Below are 14,152 nucleotides of genomic sequence, written 5' to 3'. Positions count from 1 at the left end.
TTTAAATGCAGCATGTAAAGTGAATAGAAATGTATAATATTAAAGATGATAGTATTCAAAAATATAGAAATATCGCTCTAAAAAATAAAATGTTAAAAAAACAACAACAACAATACCAATGCCAATAGCAATAGCAAATGTCTCCCTTTATCCACACACACATACACAGAGATAGAGAGAAAGAGAGATAAAGAAAGAAAGAGTCAAAAATCCACGAAATTAACAGAGTAATAGTTATTCATTCATTTATTCAATCCCTCCTTTTCTTTTTCACTTAGGTTAATGCCCGACAAGCGGTATAACGAGCAAACTGGTACACTTCTTCCTCACTGTGAGCACTACCCAAGATAAAAGGAAGCGGCTCCACTTCCACTCTTCCTGTTCTTTCTTCTTCTTCACTTCTCTCTTTTTCTCCTTTTTCTTCTTTATAGTGTGATACATGTGGTTGGTGTAATTCTGCCGCAGTACGTGGGTGAAACCATCCCTCTGAGACTATAAGAACTTTAGTGTGCAATGCAGGAACTGCGAGATTCCCTTCAGAATTCCCTTTCCGTACTGCAGCCGTACAAATACACTGCAGTGCTGCATTAAATGTGTATAAACCAGCATTTGGATACCACAAAACATCATCTTGAATGAATGGATCATTACTATCTATTGCAGTTCCTAACTCTCTACTCACTGCAGAGATAGTTATTGTTGTTCTGTTTGTTGCTAGACTTCGACTCTTTACACCAATCGCAACTGTTAAAAGACCCAAAACTTCATTATAACGTTCTTCCAGCATCGCTTTTACGATTTCACGAATACGTTTCATATGTCCACCAACAGCTACACCGTGTTGTGTATGTGAGTACAACACAAGTACCACGAGTCTTCGTGGAATTGTTAGTTTATTTCCATTCAATGATTGTTGTTGTCCTTCTTCTTGTTGGATAGATTTATGTAGTATCTGTAATGCCTCACGTGCCCACTTAAAGCGCAAGTACACATCATTGTGAATTGTACTAAATGGGATCTCTGCAGTTCCATATAATTTTTCCTGATCACACACAGTAGTGAAACGATTACTGAGACGACGATGAAGGCGTACATCTTCTCTCACAGAGAGTATAGCATGATTAGAATTATTACTGTTATTATTATGAATATTACTGGTACTACATGAGATATCTGTGACACCATCAGGTGAGAGGTTCAGAGAAAATGATGTATTCATTTGATTCGAAAACTCCGGTCGTATGTGTGAAAGACGCCGTAGGAAATATTGTTCAATATTATCTGAATTACTATAGTGAGAAGAAGAAGAAACTGCAACACTTACTCTATTACATTCTTTAATTTCTTGTTTTTCTTGTTGTCGATGTTGTGAGAAGTCTATCACTCGTGTATGTGCGTTTTTGATGCCATTACCGCTCTTTACACGGCGTGGAGCAAATATAAAAGCCTGTCGTCGAAGAAACATTTAAACACGACTGGAGTATTCACTCTATTGAAATAGATCCATGGTTATCGAAATACGAAATGCAAACAATAGCAATAACAACAACAACAAGAGGAGGAGGAGGAGCAAGAAGAAGAAGAACAAGAAAGAAGGAACGAAATAGCAAAACACCAGAATACTAGAGAAGTTAATATTCCAGATGAAATAAAAGTGGGATTTATGAACATATTTTTTTTTTTTGCTTCTTACTTTTCTCTTTTTCTCCTCTTCTTCTTCTCCTCATCCTCCTCCTTTCTTCCTTCTCTAAATCCATAGAAGCAACATATATCACAATTGGATTATTGGTGTTCACTTTCCTTGCTGTCAGTTCCCCCAATCGGCATCGGTGTTGTACCACTTCCCTCCACATTCTCACTATTGCTCTTCTCAACCACCTCCATCTCTTTACTTTCACCACTATTATTATTATTATTATTATTATTATTATTATTATTATTATTGTTAGTAGTAGTAGTAGTACTGCTATCTGGGTGGCGCGTTCCATATGCAAGCTCCTTATCCCGTGAGGCGATATACCGCTCAAACGCCTCCTCTACACTTTTCCCACGCCCACCACGTCCTCCTCCACCAAATCTTCGCATTCCACGTCCACCACGACGAGCCCCAAAACGTCCCATAAAATCACTTTTATTATTATTATTATTATTATTATTATTATTATTATTATTATTATTATTATTATTATTATTATAACAACTGTCACCAATGCTTCCACCTTCCATAACGGCTTGATATTGATCGTGCTGCCACTTTCCATCACCGTCGGCGTCCTCATCATCGTCAAAGCCGCGGCGGCCGCGCGGACGGGACTGATGTAAAAGCACCACACCGTGATCACGCGAGAGTGAGACCTTCAGTACACTGCTGTCCACCGCCCGATCATTCATGTTCTGCACAGCCATACTGGCATCCGCAGGATTGCGGTATGTGCAGAGAACACTACCGATGAAGCGACCAGAGCGCTCGGTGAACATCTTGTATGACTCCACGGGACCAAACGCCTCAAATTCAGCGCGTAGAGCATTTGCCCCATCACGTTCAATACGTTCAAGTGGAATTTGTGTAATGTACACGCGGCATGTGTTATCAATGATAAGGCTTGTAGGCATAGCTTCACGATCGCGGGTTCGTTTGATACTGCTGCTATTATCACCATCCACTCGCCCTTCCGTGAAAGGAGTGAAGGTGTAGTCTTTCATGGCACCAGGCATAATTCAATGTCGTTTATTTCTTTTTTTACTCGTGGTGTAACGTTTTTTTTTTCCTTTTCACCGGATATCAAATAAACGACCTTTTTCCTTGTTTTTTTTCTTCCTTTTGTTGTTTCAACCTCCTGCTAGTGTATTTCGTAAAGAAAGAAAAGTCAACGTGTGATGAATTGTAAAAGAAAGCAGACATATCGAGATATATATAAATATAAAGACAAGGAAACGTACAAACAAGCAAAAAGTATAGTGAAAATCACAGAAAGCAGAAACGCACGTCAATCACAGAGACACGAACACATATCTCAATATAAATATAGGTAAATATAGAAGAAAAATATACACGTAAATATCCATGTATTTATATTTATGCAGGAAAAAATTCCACTCATGAACTCTTTTTCCCTCTTTTTTTCTTTTTTTTTTCTGATCCTCCACTTTTCCACGATTCGCTTCATCTGTTTTTTAGACGACCTCTGTGAACACTTTGCAGTATTCCTCTGTCTTTCTCTTTCTCTTCTCTTTTACACAGATTACCCCCTCTTTAAAAAAAATCTTCACCCATTAGTATATAAATATAAATATATATATATATATATATATATATATATATATATAACACGTTAGTGAGGTTTAACGGTGTGTCCATCCACGTACATATTACGCGTGGCCCGTGGCAGTGTAAAGTGCAATCCATCATGTTTATCCTGTCGCAGTGTAAGCTGACAGCCAAGACGTGAGGTGGGTTGCACAAAAAACGCGACATCCAGCATGTCATTCTCCGCCTCTGATGGTTCCTCAAAGAGTTCATCGGCGTTTGTCTTCTCTTCAAGGTATATATGACAGGTGGAACAGGCACAGGATCCACCACAGGCACCTTCTATCGGCAGATCGTTTTCAGCGGCCACGTCGAGAATAGTTTGCCCATCGTATGCCGTAAGAGTGCGTGTGGTGCCGTCTGCGAGAGTAACGTGAATGGTGAGTGGCCGTTCACGATCGCCGGTGCCCTCTCCACTGTGTCCTCGTCGCTGAAAGAGAAAGGGCGTAAAGGCGATGGCAGAAGAATATGAAGAAGAGAAGAAGAAAGAAGAGGGATATGAGTGGGCAAGAAGAGAGGAGAGGATCGGCGTGGACTGAAGAGGACGTAGACGATGTACAGTTTTGGCTAACATGAAATAAGGGCTTCTTCTCTGACCTACAGATGTATATGTAAATATATGTAAATATCAGTAATGCGGGTATAACTGTATATTTCTCTCTCTTTTTTTTTTGTCTGTGTGTAAGTGTGAAGAAGGGTGAACGACACTCCCTCCTTGCGATTGTATACACTTACAGGGTGGGAAATAGATTGAGAAATTAAGAAAGAGGAAAATAATGGATTGTAATGGAAAAAAAAAACTGGTAAAAAATATAATGTACGCCCACATGTATTCTCTTCCAACAACAATAACAAAAAGAAGAACAACAGAAACAGTACTAGCCACCACAACTTCTGGCCCATACGAATGCCTGTCGTTAGACATAGCAAACAGACACATCTCACAAGGAAAGATTCACCACATACACACGTAAATATAAACAAAGAGAGGCAAAGAAAGAAAAAAAACATACCCCCAATCAGGGATAGAATCTGTCTCATCTATGTAATAAATACGCTACATGAGTACATGGATGGATAAGTAAGTAAGGAATTTAAAAAAAAAGAAAAAGAAATGGAGCGTGGATTATGGAGCTGTCGCTTTTCTCATGTGAGCCCCACAAATGGAAAATTAAGAAAAAAAAAAAAGGCAACAAAAGAATAGAAAAAGACAGCGAAAACCGATAACCAATTAGACTGTTCCTTTAAAGTCATGAATAAGTCCCTCCGTCACTGTGATAATCCCCATCATATTATTCCACTGATGATTATTTCTTTTTTTCTCTCCGTTCTTTATATCTCACACAAGTTTACGTTATGAATTTTTCTGTTTTTCTTCATTCCATTTCCGCATTCACTCCTCTCCTCTACATGTGTCCATGTGTATTTCTGTATATAGATGTATACAAGTTTTTTTTTCTTTTTTGGTCGTATAGTGCAAGTACCTTTTTTTGTTATGTTTTGTTCTTGTTTGCCTTCTTTCGTATAGTTTTTTTTTCTTTTGCTTTCAACATGAATGATTTCGGTTTAATAGGAGGGAAGGTTAATAAAATAATTCTTTCGTCATTTTTTAAAAAATCTTTTTGTCGTTATTTTTTTTCCCTCTCTCTCTCTCTCTCTTTCCTCAATTCCCCTTCTTCCTTTTTTCTTCTTGTTATATATACATTTTTTTTTCTTTTTTCTCATTCCTTCTCTCTAACTCCACCCAGAACTCTTATTCGGTCGCTAATGGTTCGTCTTACTGTTGCTAGGGCTACTGCTACCTTCCTCCTCCTTCATGCAGTCAAATAGAATACGCCATGTCTTATCAAATCCAAACTCCATCATGGCAAATCCGCCAACCACCACAATCGTTAGAGCGAGTAACAGTAAATCGGTAGATATACTGTTCTCCACAAACACCCGCATAACTTGTTCATATGGGCCAATTAACACCACACCGGGGATATGAAGACGGAATGTGGAGAGGGAAACACTTGTGGATAATGTGCGGCGTAAAATAGAGGCAGCTCCTTGAGAAAATGATAAGGTGGAAGTGGATGAGACCACACGTTGTTTCATGTGGGATTCCAGTACTTCGGCGTACTTCACAACGGGTGAACTACCATCTACTGCAGAAGCCAAAGAACTTCGCTGCGATTCTGCCGCATAACGCAATAAACCCGCCATATACTCAGCACTTCCCAACCATTCTTGTTGTTTCTCTGCTTCTTGTTGTTGTACAGAAGCATTTTCTGCTGTATTGGGCTCACGCAAGAGTTGTTGTGCAAAAGTATGAATAAAATCCACTCGTCGTTTTAATTGCATAGCCATAGCGGGTGTAGTAGTGTTAAGCGTAGCAGGAATGGGAATACGATTACCACGGAAGAGTTGATCTATCCGATATGTACGAGTTGCGGAAAACGTTACGGCAGGGATTTGTCGATGAGCCAGTACTTCATGTTCAAAGCGAATATCATAATGATGATAATCTGTCTTTGAAGAGAGTATGATAAGAGCGATACCTTGTCGTGCCGCAATAGCCTGAGCTATTTCTTTTACTTTCACATACTGTGGACTCTTCGCAAAGGAATCATGCACATGCATATAAAGTGTTAAGGGTTTCTTTTCACTTCCCTTTAAACCATTCTTCTCTTCTTCATTACCATCTCCATCCGTGTTATTTGTATCAGGACTAGATGCTGCTAGCAACTCATCCAAGCATAATACAATTCGATAACGATCAAGATCAGCTTCTTGGCGCCTGGAGAGCCACTGTGTTGTACCGGCGTAGTTAAATCGAGCCGTATTTCCCAACAAGACTGAAACACTATACGGTGAAAGTGAAGAAGATGAAGATGATGAAAACTCTTCCGCTGCAGCTGTCCCCTCTGCCACAAATCGACGCCATAACTCCATTGCAGCAACACTGCCAGAGGCTCCACCCGTAGTGGGAGCTGCGGGTGCAACACCGAGGGTATCAAAGGATGCCGTTATAAGTATTCGCGGTAAATCGCCTGTTGTGGTGGTAGTTCCTTTACTTTCCTTCGGCCGTACTGTCATGGAGGCGTAGAGGTGAATACCCGTCACAGTGGTATTAAATACCGGTGCCACCGCTGATTCACTAGCGCCAACAGAGACAACGGCAAATCCTCCACTTGGTAATGTAGTGAGTGTTTGCTGCAGTTCCCTTGCGGTGTCGCCATCGTGTGGGAGAAAGTACACTGGAAATGGCACAGCAGCCCGTACAAAGTGATGTTGCAGTAGCCATTCATTATGTGTATCAAATGGAGATGTGGCGGCAATAATTCCCCGTACGGGTAATGCAATCAGTTGTTGCCATTGCGTTGGTGTGATGTGTACACTGGTGGGGAGAAATACCGTCTGTCGGTGGTATATGCCTATTGCGGCGGTAGGGTTAAAGAGTGCCATACCACCGCGTAGTAATGAAGATTGGGATCCCAATGACATGCCTGTTATACTGTTCGTTCCTGTTGTTTTGGGTTTTCCACTTGCGGAGCTGCGGCGGTCAAAGTGTATGGCGTGATATACAGTACGACTGAGAACCGGCTCCGCCGCACTGGCAGGCATCACTACAGAGAATAGTATCAATAGTACTAATAACGGTAGTAGTAGTAGTAGTAGTCGTGATGGGGGCGGCATTAAAGAAACGCGCATTATTTACTCTTCGTGTTTGTTTGCTTTTGTTTTTTTACTGAGAAATCAAAAAAGGAAAAATAGAAATAGAAATAGAAATAGAAAGAATCATAGAAGATATTCTCTTTGGTTCAAGCTTTACACAGTTGCCTTGAGCTCAGTGATCATGTTATGTTTCTTTTCCTTTGTTTTCTAATGACAGTACAAGAGAGGAGGTAGGATATTTCAAGTAACACACACACAGCAACAAAAAAAGAAAAAACACACAAAATAATAACAATAACAATAATAAATAACATGCCAAGGAGTACAATAAACGGCACATTATTTCTGGTGCATAAATTTATAGCAAACCAGATGACAAATGGAGGGAAAGAAAGAGAAAAAAAAAAGAATAACAAACTGTAATATCTATTCATTACTTCAACACTTCAAGTTCTGTAGCAATAGCACCAAGTTGGCGAACAGTTTGCCGTTCCAGCTTTATACGACGCCGGGCCTCTAACTTAGCTGTTTCTAAAATACGGCAAGACTCCGACAAGCGTTTTTCTTCCGCCTGCAAACAAGCACGTTCCTCTAAATCTTCGCATAACTGCAAATAGTATTCACATGCTTTTTGCTGTTCTTCTCTTTGTAATTGTTGCTGCTGTAACAGGGGTTGTACAAATGTTTCATTCTTATTATCCGCCTCTCTTGTTCTAACGTGAGAGAATGGATGAATGTCACTTTGCCTGTTCCGTAGTGTTTTCCCTGTTGGACAATGACAACCCGCTAATAATGCAATCCGCAGTGCACGATGTACACCACCCGTATTCTGCACACTATTTATATCATCATTTTCACTAAAATAATGTGGGTCTTCTTTTCTCTCCTCACGTGAGAGGGTTTCTAAAAGTATTCTCATGCGAGAAAACACTTGAGATGCGCCTTGTTGGATTACATGCTCTAATTCCGCTAAGGCTTCTCGCCGTTCTCATCCCTTCTTACTACACTTTGCCTGTAGAGTCTTTACTTCCTGCTGTAGATCGGTATTATACTTTACAAGTGTGTCCATCTCATCTTCAATACTCCAACAACGTTTTAGTTGCTCTTTCTCTTCTCTTTCCCACTCCTGTTGTACCATAGCGTAATCTTCATTAGCGCGTTGTAATGCAACTGATAATGATGATGTGGACTGCTGACTCATATTCTCTTGCTCTTTATTCTTTTTATTATCTGGCACCATTATTATTTTTTTTTTGTCTTCATTTTATCTTTGTAATCCCTCCAGCAGGCAGTAAGAGATTTATAACATTCAGACTCTAAGAGAGCACGATCACGTGCCTCACTCCACTGTAAACTTCGCCGTTTCATACTATACAGTATATGCAGTTCCTCTTGCGATTGATTCTTTTTAGATTTGTAGAGTTTATTTTTCTCAGATAAGGACGCCATATTTCAACGCTGACTGTCGTTCCGTATCCACCTATTCTTGTAACAAACACATCTCTAACTGCATGCGCTCCAACTCACGCCTCTTTTCCTGCAGAAAAAGAGAGAAATACCTTATCATTTTTACTCGTATTATATCTTGAAGTATCTAATTCATACTCAGGCAAATCATCTGCAACAGTAGGTATTGGATGTACACTGGTATGAGAATTAGAAGATAAGAATGGTACATTTCCCATATTTGCTTCATTCTGCAAACGCAGCATTTCATCTTGGGCGGCTTTTATATCTGCTTGTAAAGCCTGTAATTCCCCTTGTGCTTGTTCATACTCAAGACGACGTTTCTCAGCATATTCTGCAGTAAATGCCCCCATACGTGCCAGTTCTGCTTCTCGCTGGTGTAATAATGCTGCCTTACGTGTATGGTAATATCGTCTCATTTGTTCTTCTACATTTTTGTAATGTGTCTTCATATCTTCTAGAGTGTATTTCTGTTCATTATTACCTTGATGAGGGTGATGAGAATCTATAGAGGCGTTATTGAGATGTACAGTCGTTTGGACATTATTATTATTATTATTATTATTATTATCACCACTAGGCTGTATAGTGCATTGCAAAGACTGGATCTCTTCACGTAGTGCAAACACTTTCTCTTCTACTGTATGTACTTCCTGTTCAAGAAATACGCCATGCTCTTTCGATTGCTGTAATTCTCCTGTCAGCTGTTTTAATCGTTCTTCTTCTAATTGCAGTCGTTCCTTAAGATGTGAAACAATGTGATGGGAAGAAGGACCCACATTAATAGAGGTTTCAAATCCTTGTAAAGATAACAATGATGATGTAGAATGTGAAGTTTCTATGTTTACTATATGATTCCCATTTATTGTTGGCACTACCACCTCCTCTTCTTCCTCCCCTTTCTCTTATTTTTCTGATGTTAATACTGTTAACGTTGATCGTAATGGTGTTACTTGTACAGGTGTAATATGCTGTACTGTACTGCGGCGGAAATTCGAGAGTGGCGGTGTATTTCCAGACTCCAACTGCTGCATTAATGAGAGAATGTCTAGTGGATCATTTCCATTGATGGGCACCAATGCGGAAACACCACCAACGATAGCAACAACAACAACAAGTACGGGATAAACTACTAGAATTATTATTATTCTTATTCTTATTATTATTTAGATGAGTGTTTTTTATTTTTTTCGGCATATAGAATAGTTTCTCATGTAGTGCAATAGACACCTTCACAGCCTGCATATTGCGGAGAAAAGACAATGGCGCCTCCTCCTGTTCACTAAGGTCCAGTGTGGAGTTAATGGGATCCATAAAAACAGATGTATGGGTTTCCTGTACAATACACACAATATATGAAATGCCCCATTGTGTGAACCAAAAGATATGAGAAAGAGATTCCCGTACAGTACTAAAGGAAGGTGTTACAACCACACGCTCCATATGCTGTACAAAATCACGTACACTGTGTAGTACCAAATGTCTTAATGTCGATACACGAGTGGGATCGCTATTTACTTCCGGTGATAGAGTGCTATTTACAGAACTGGATACAAATGGATCAATTAAATCTACCACATGTGTGTTAAAGGAACGTACAGGACACCATCTTAGTTGTAGAGTATCTGAAGTAATTGCCGTCCTATCCATATTACTAGTACTAATGTTATTATTAATAATAGTATTGGTATTATGATTTCGCATAGTTCGTTTCTTTTCACCCAATAGCAATACATGCACTAATGCCGGTAAGAATCCACTACATTACCGTCCTAATGCATCTCCGCCAATGTAAGTTGGACTGCAGTGATAGGCAGGGGCGGTAAGTAGTGTGCCCTCATCAGAACTATTACTGTTATAACCACCATCCAGCCAGAGAAGACCAAGACTGCTATCAAGTAAAGACTGCACTAGTGGAATAGCGTCTGTGAGTGTGTGGGAGTATTGTGGTTTTTGGGAATATCTGATGAGCTCTATCAAGTAATCGCGGTTTGGTGTTATCATCTTGTGATGGTTCACTACTACTACTACTACTACTACTACTACTACTACTACTACTACTACTACTATTAATACTACTACTTACAACACCGTTAATGACACGCACCGCAATACGGGCACATTCCATATATATATATATATATATATATATATATATATATATATATATATATATATGTGTCTTTTTCTCTGTACTAATATAAATAGAGAGATAAGAGAGTAAAAATAAATAGAAAGAAAGAAAGAAAGAAGGAGAGATCAAAAATTACCATTTGTAATGTATTCGTAGCAATACTCTACAAGTAAATTCACGCATGTGAGATCATCAAAACAATCATGAAAAAGAAAAATAAATAAATAAATAAATAAATAAATAAATAAATAAATATATATATATATATATATCCTTCATCATCATGAGAGTTATAAAGAATAATATTCTCCCCATGCTGAATAAAGATTTCCCACTGTACAAATGTCAACTACATATCATCCATGTTTTTTTTTTTCGTTCTTTCCTTCTTCACTCATCGAATAAGAGCAAGTACAGCTCAACCATTTCGGTCTAAATATCCATAAATGATAACAGAATATAGTACTGCGGTAGAAAAAAAAGAAAAGAAAAGAAAAGAAAAAAAAACACGCGTGTGGAAAACGTGGGAGTACAACGTAAAAAAAAAAAAATAAAAATAAAATTAACTCCACCGGTAGTAGCAAACAGTAGAAAAAAAAATAATGCTATGATTGAAAATAAAAATAAATAAAAAAAGAATACCTTCTATCATTCCCTTGTTTTTTTTTTCTTTAAACTTCCGTCTATTCTTTTTTTTTTCTTTCATTTGTAATGTGGTGCTGGAAACCCAGTTCTCATTGGGACTACAACACTTTACAATATCAACTAATTTCTTCTTTTATTTTCTTTTTCTTCGTTTATTGTTGATCATCCGTTATTTGCCCACACATTGCAAGGAAAAAGATGAAACTAAAAAAAAAAAAATAAGTAAAAAGAAGTAAAAAGAAAACAAAAACGCAGTACTGACTGTAAATATTCCTCTAGAGTGCACACATCTATGTATGGCGGTGCAATATTCATTAAATAAACAAAGAAATAAATTAGTAAAGGTCATTAAAAGAAACACAAAACCATTAAAAAAAAATTAACGAAAAATAAAGAAAAAATCACGGTAATTTTGTTAAACTTTGCTTCCTCTCATATTCCCCTTTCATCTATTACTTTTTCCCTTTCGTTTTCTTTTTTTCTTTTTCTTCTTTCTTTTTTTCTTTCTCTCTCTCCCTCTCACACCTTATTACTACTACCATTACTATTATTCGTCTTCTTTTCCACCTCTCCCAGTTCCTCCGGTATATCTGGAAACTTTGGATTATGTGGATCAATCTTCACCATATACTCCATTGATTTACTCCGCTGTCGTGATAACTTTCCCTCTGTGACGATTGGCTCCAACATGTATGGATCGGGCGGTGAACAATTCGCGTAGGAAACATCCATCGATGAACATAATGCATGAAGTTCTGATTCCGGTATCATTAACTCCCCATTTCGTGCGGGATTCAACTCTGTGGCCTCATGGAAATAACGGGAGACGTGAAATCCGGCTAAAACGGTATCACAGCCATAAGTGGCAAAATTAATGGCTTTCTGATTTAACATGGGACACATAGAGAGTGTTGGACTAGCACGATCAATGGCGGCATTTCTCTCAAGTGCAAATTTACCAGCTTTATGCTCAAACATTCGTTTGCGTAATCGCAGCATGTCATTTACAAGTTGCTCATACTGTTTACACCATTCTTTCAGGTCTGTAGAAGAGGCTTCTTTAAATCGCATAAGTGCACGACGAAATCTGGGAATCATATAATAGGTAGCCCAACTTGTAAAAAAGAATAAATTTGTAAATTGTCGTTGTGCCGCTAAATAGACGCTTGCAACAAACAAATGTTCCAATGGGGGTAAAGAAGATGGTCCTTTTTCAATAGACTCCTTCACTTCCATTTCTTTAAGCACACAACGTTCACAAACGGTAAAGAAATTCATTCGAAGTGATTTAAGATCCGCTTCCATGGGAAAATTATGATAACGTTGTGGTAACTCCATTAAATCAGTTGCCTCTAATGGACTATATCCTAATGTAGTTAATCCTAGTGCTTGTGTAAGTGATCGTAGGGTGTGATTCCCATCATACGGTAATGGCTTATCAAGAGCCTGTGAAAAAGTTAAATTAAATGGATACTGTACAAATCTAAAGTGATGTCCATCACCACCAGCACGTCTTGCTAGTTCCAATACATGGTATAGATTTATAACTGCAGGAAGTGGACGACGATGTCTAATGTGATCAGGCACCATAGCATCTGGTGGAAGTTCAGGAAAATCACGATGAATGTGTGGTGCCAAGTAAGGTGATGATATACCGTAATACTGTAATACACCAAGTTTTACTTGATTTTCAAGATAGGCAAATAATTGAAGTATATCATCATCAATGTGTTCTCTTGGTCTTCCATCAAATAATGTATGAAAACCATCTAATAAGAGGACATCAATACATTCTAGTTTTGTATTATATGCAACATTTGTAAAAAAAGCTTCTAACCAATCTGGTGAAAGTCCTGCCGCAGATGTTTTAGAAACACGACGGAGATTCAAACGTGATAACTGTTCATCGCTTAAATCACTAATACGAAATCCTGTCTTTAACTGCATAGAAGGAAGAGAAGAGGCTTTATACCGTTCAAATATAGGAACAATACGATTTCGCACTACGGCTGTATTAGATGTTTCCACTTGCGTTACTTCTTCTTGAAAAGGTTGTTGCTTAATAATACCACAACGAAAAACCATTACAAATCCTTCCCGTTCTAATTCAAATGCCTGTAAAGCTTCATAAAACGCACGAGCTATACTTTGATGCACATCTGATAAACTTCCATCCAATTCAAACACATTACATCCTTTAATAATCTGTAATTGTAAAGATTCCACTGCCTCATTCACGTCATTCGGCATCTTACACGTCGCACTACCAAGTTTAGACAAATGCCAACCAACCGGTGCGGCACACACATGTCTCCAGTTCTCAAACACAGTAGATCGATCACATGTATATTTAGTTCCCTGCACAGTGGCTCTTCCTAAGATTGGTACGGCTTTAGACTCACGGGCATCTGCTTGACCTTGCGGTCCCAACATACCGCGTATGGCATTCTGGGCACGATTACCATAAAGTCCATTAATTCCAGCCGTTTCACTCGTCCGGGCTACAACTCGTTCATTCGTGCTACTTTCATCACTGTTAATATTATTATTATTATTATTATTATTATTATTATTACTACTATTGTTGCTTTTCGCACTATCGTGTGGAGAACTCTTTGTCTCGCCTTTTCCACGCTGTGATAGAAATCGTACCTGTGATGGACGAAATAAACAGGTTGTACCCCATCGACGTAGATACAATGACTGAGTTCTTATCATCATCTTTATTTTTTTTGTTGTCTTCTTCCTTGTCTGAAGGCCACAATAAAAGAGTCGTGCTCGTAGGATAACAAAAAAATTAAAATAAAAAAATATATATTTGATACGCAGATCCCTTACACGTAATCAGAAAAAAAAATATTTATTTATTTTACTGTGAATAGGTGTGACTGCAATCAAGTGTAATCTTGATACTGTGATGAGGCGTGCTATTAGTTTAT

The 14,152-nt window shown here is 38.4% G+C and overlaps 8 protein-coding genes across 8 annotated transcripts; all 8 read right to left on the bottom strand.

Annotated features, from left to right (window-relative positions):
* Positions 1-274: 274 nt before the first annotated feature.
* Positions 275-1,465, bottom strand: LSM04_003698 (uncharacterized protein; the record flags this gene model as incomplete). The annotated part of the gene is made up of 1 exon (XM_067331355.1): positions 275-1,465. One exon carries the CDS (start codon positions 1,463-1,465, stop codon positions 275-277), a length of 1,191 nt encoding a protein of 396 aa, XP_067192134.1.
* A 317-nt stretch (positions 1,466-1,782) lies between these two features.
* Positions 1,783-2,715, bottom strand: LSM04_006607 (RNA recognition motif domain; the record flags this gene model as incomplete). The annotated part of the gene is made up of 1 exon (XM_067331353.1): positions 1,783-2,715. The coding sequence occupies one exon, from the start codon at positions 2,713-2,715 to the stop codon at positions 1,783-1,785; it is 933 nt and encodes a 310-aa protein (XP_067192195.1).
* Positions 2,716-3,332: 617 nt separating this feature from the next.
* On the bottom strand, positions 3,333-3,881 carry LSM04_009421 (2Fe-2S ferredoxin-type iron-sulfur binding domain; the record flags this gene model as incomplete). The annotated part of the gene is made up of 1 exon (XM_067331352.1): positions 3,333-3,881. The coding sequence occupies one exon, from the start codon at positions 3,879-3,881 to the stop codon at positions 3,333-3,335; it is 549 nt and encodes a 182-aa protein (XP_067192264.1).
* A 1,190-nt stretch (positions 3,882-5,071) lies between these two features.
* Positions 5,072-7,003, bottom strand: LSM04_006425 (uncharacterized protein; the record flags this gene model as incomplete). The annotated part of the gene is made up of 1 exon (XM_067331351.1): positions 5,072-7,003. One exon carries the CDS (start codon positions 7,001-7,003, stop codon positions 5,072-5,074), a length of 1,932 nt encoding a protein of 643 aa, XP_067192189.1.
* A 397-nt stretch (positions 7,004-7,400) lies between these two features.
* On the bottom strand, positions 7,401-8,168 carry LSM04_008881 (uncharacterized protein; the record flags this gene model as incomplete). The annotated part of the gene is made up of 2 exons (XM_067331350.1): positions 7,401-7,909; positions 7,970-8,168. The coding sequence occupies 2 exons, from the start codon at positions 8,166-8,168 to the stop codon at positions 7,401-7,403; spliced, it is 708 nt and encodes a 235-aa protein (XP_067192253.1).
* Positions 8,169-8,490: 322 nt separating this feature from the next.
* On the bottom strand, positions 8,491-10,138 carry LSM04_007006 (uncharacterized protein; the record flags this gene model as incomplete). Its single annotated transcript, XM_067331349.1, has 2 exons — positions 8,491-9,336; positions 9,665-10,138. 2 exons carry the CDS (start codon positions 10,136-10,138, stop codon positions 8,491-8,493), a joined length of 1,320 nt encoding a protein of 439 aa, XP_067192207.1.
* A 60-nt stretch (positions 10,139-10,198) lies between these two features.
* LSM04_001010 (uncharacterized protein) lies at positions 10,199-10,562 on the bottom strand (the record flags this gene model as incomplete). The annotated part of the gene is made up of 2 exons (XM_067331348.1): positions 10,199-10,407; positions 10,502-10,562. The coding sequence occupies 2 exons, from the start codon at positions 10,560-10,562 to the stop codon at positions 10,199-10,201; spliced, it is 270 nt and encodes an 89-aa protein (XP_067192074.1).
* Positions 10,563-11,732: 1,170 nt separating this feature from the next.
* Positions 11,733-13,931, bottom strand: LSM04_004623 (uncharacterized protein; the record flags this gene model as incomplete). Its single annotated transcript, XM_067331347.1, has 1 exon — positions 11,733-13,931. One exon carries the CDS (start codon positions 13,929-13,931, stop codon positions 11,733-11,735), a length of 2,199 nt encoding a protein of 732 aa, XP_067192154.1.
* Between the last annotated feature and the right edge of the window lie 221 nt (positions 13,932-14,152).

The sequence above is a fragment of the Trypanosoma melophagium genome (genome assembly GCF_022059095.1).
Source record: "Trypanosoma melophagium isolate St. Kilda chromosome Unknown ctg20segment0, whole genome shotgun sequence".
Taxonomy (NCBI): domain Eukaryota; phylum Euglenozoa; class Kinetoplastea; order Trypanosomatida; family Trypanosomatidae; genus Trypanosoma; species Trypanosoma melophagium.
This window is presented reverse-complemented; position numbering and strand designations above follow the sequence as displayed.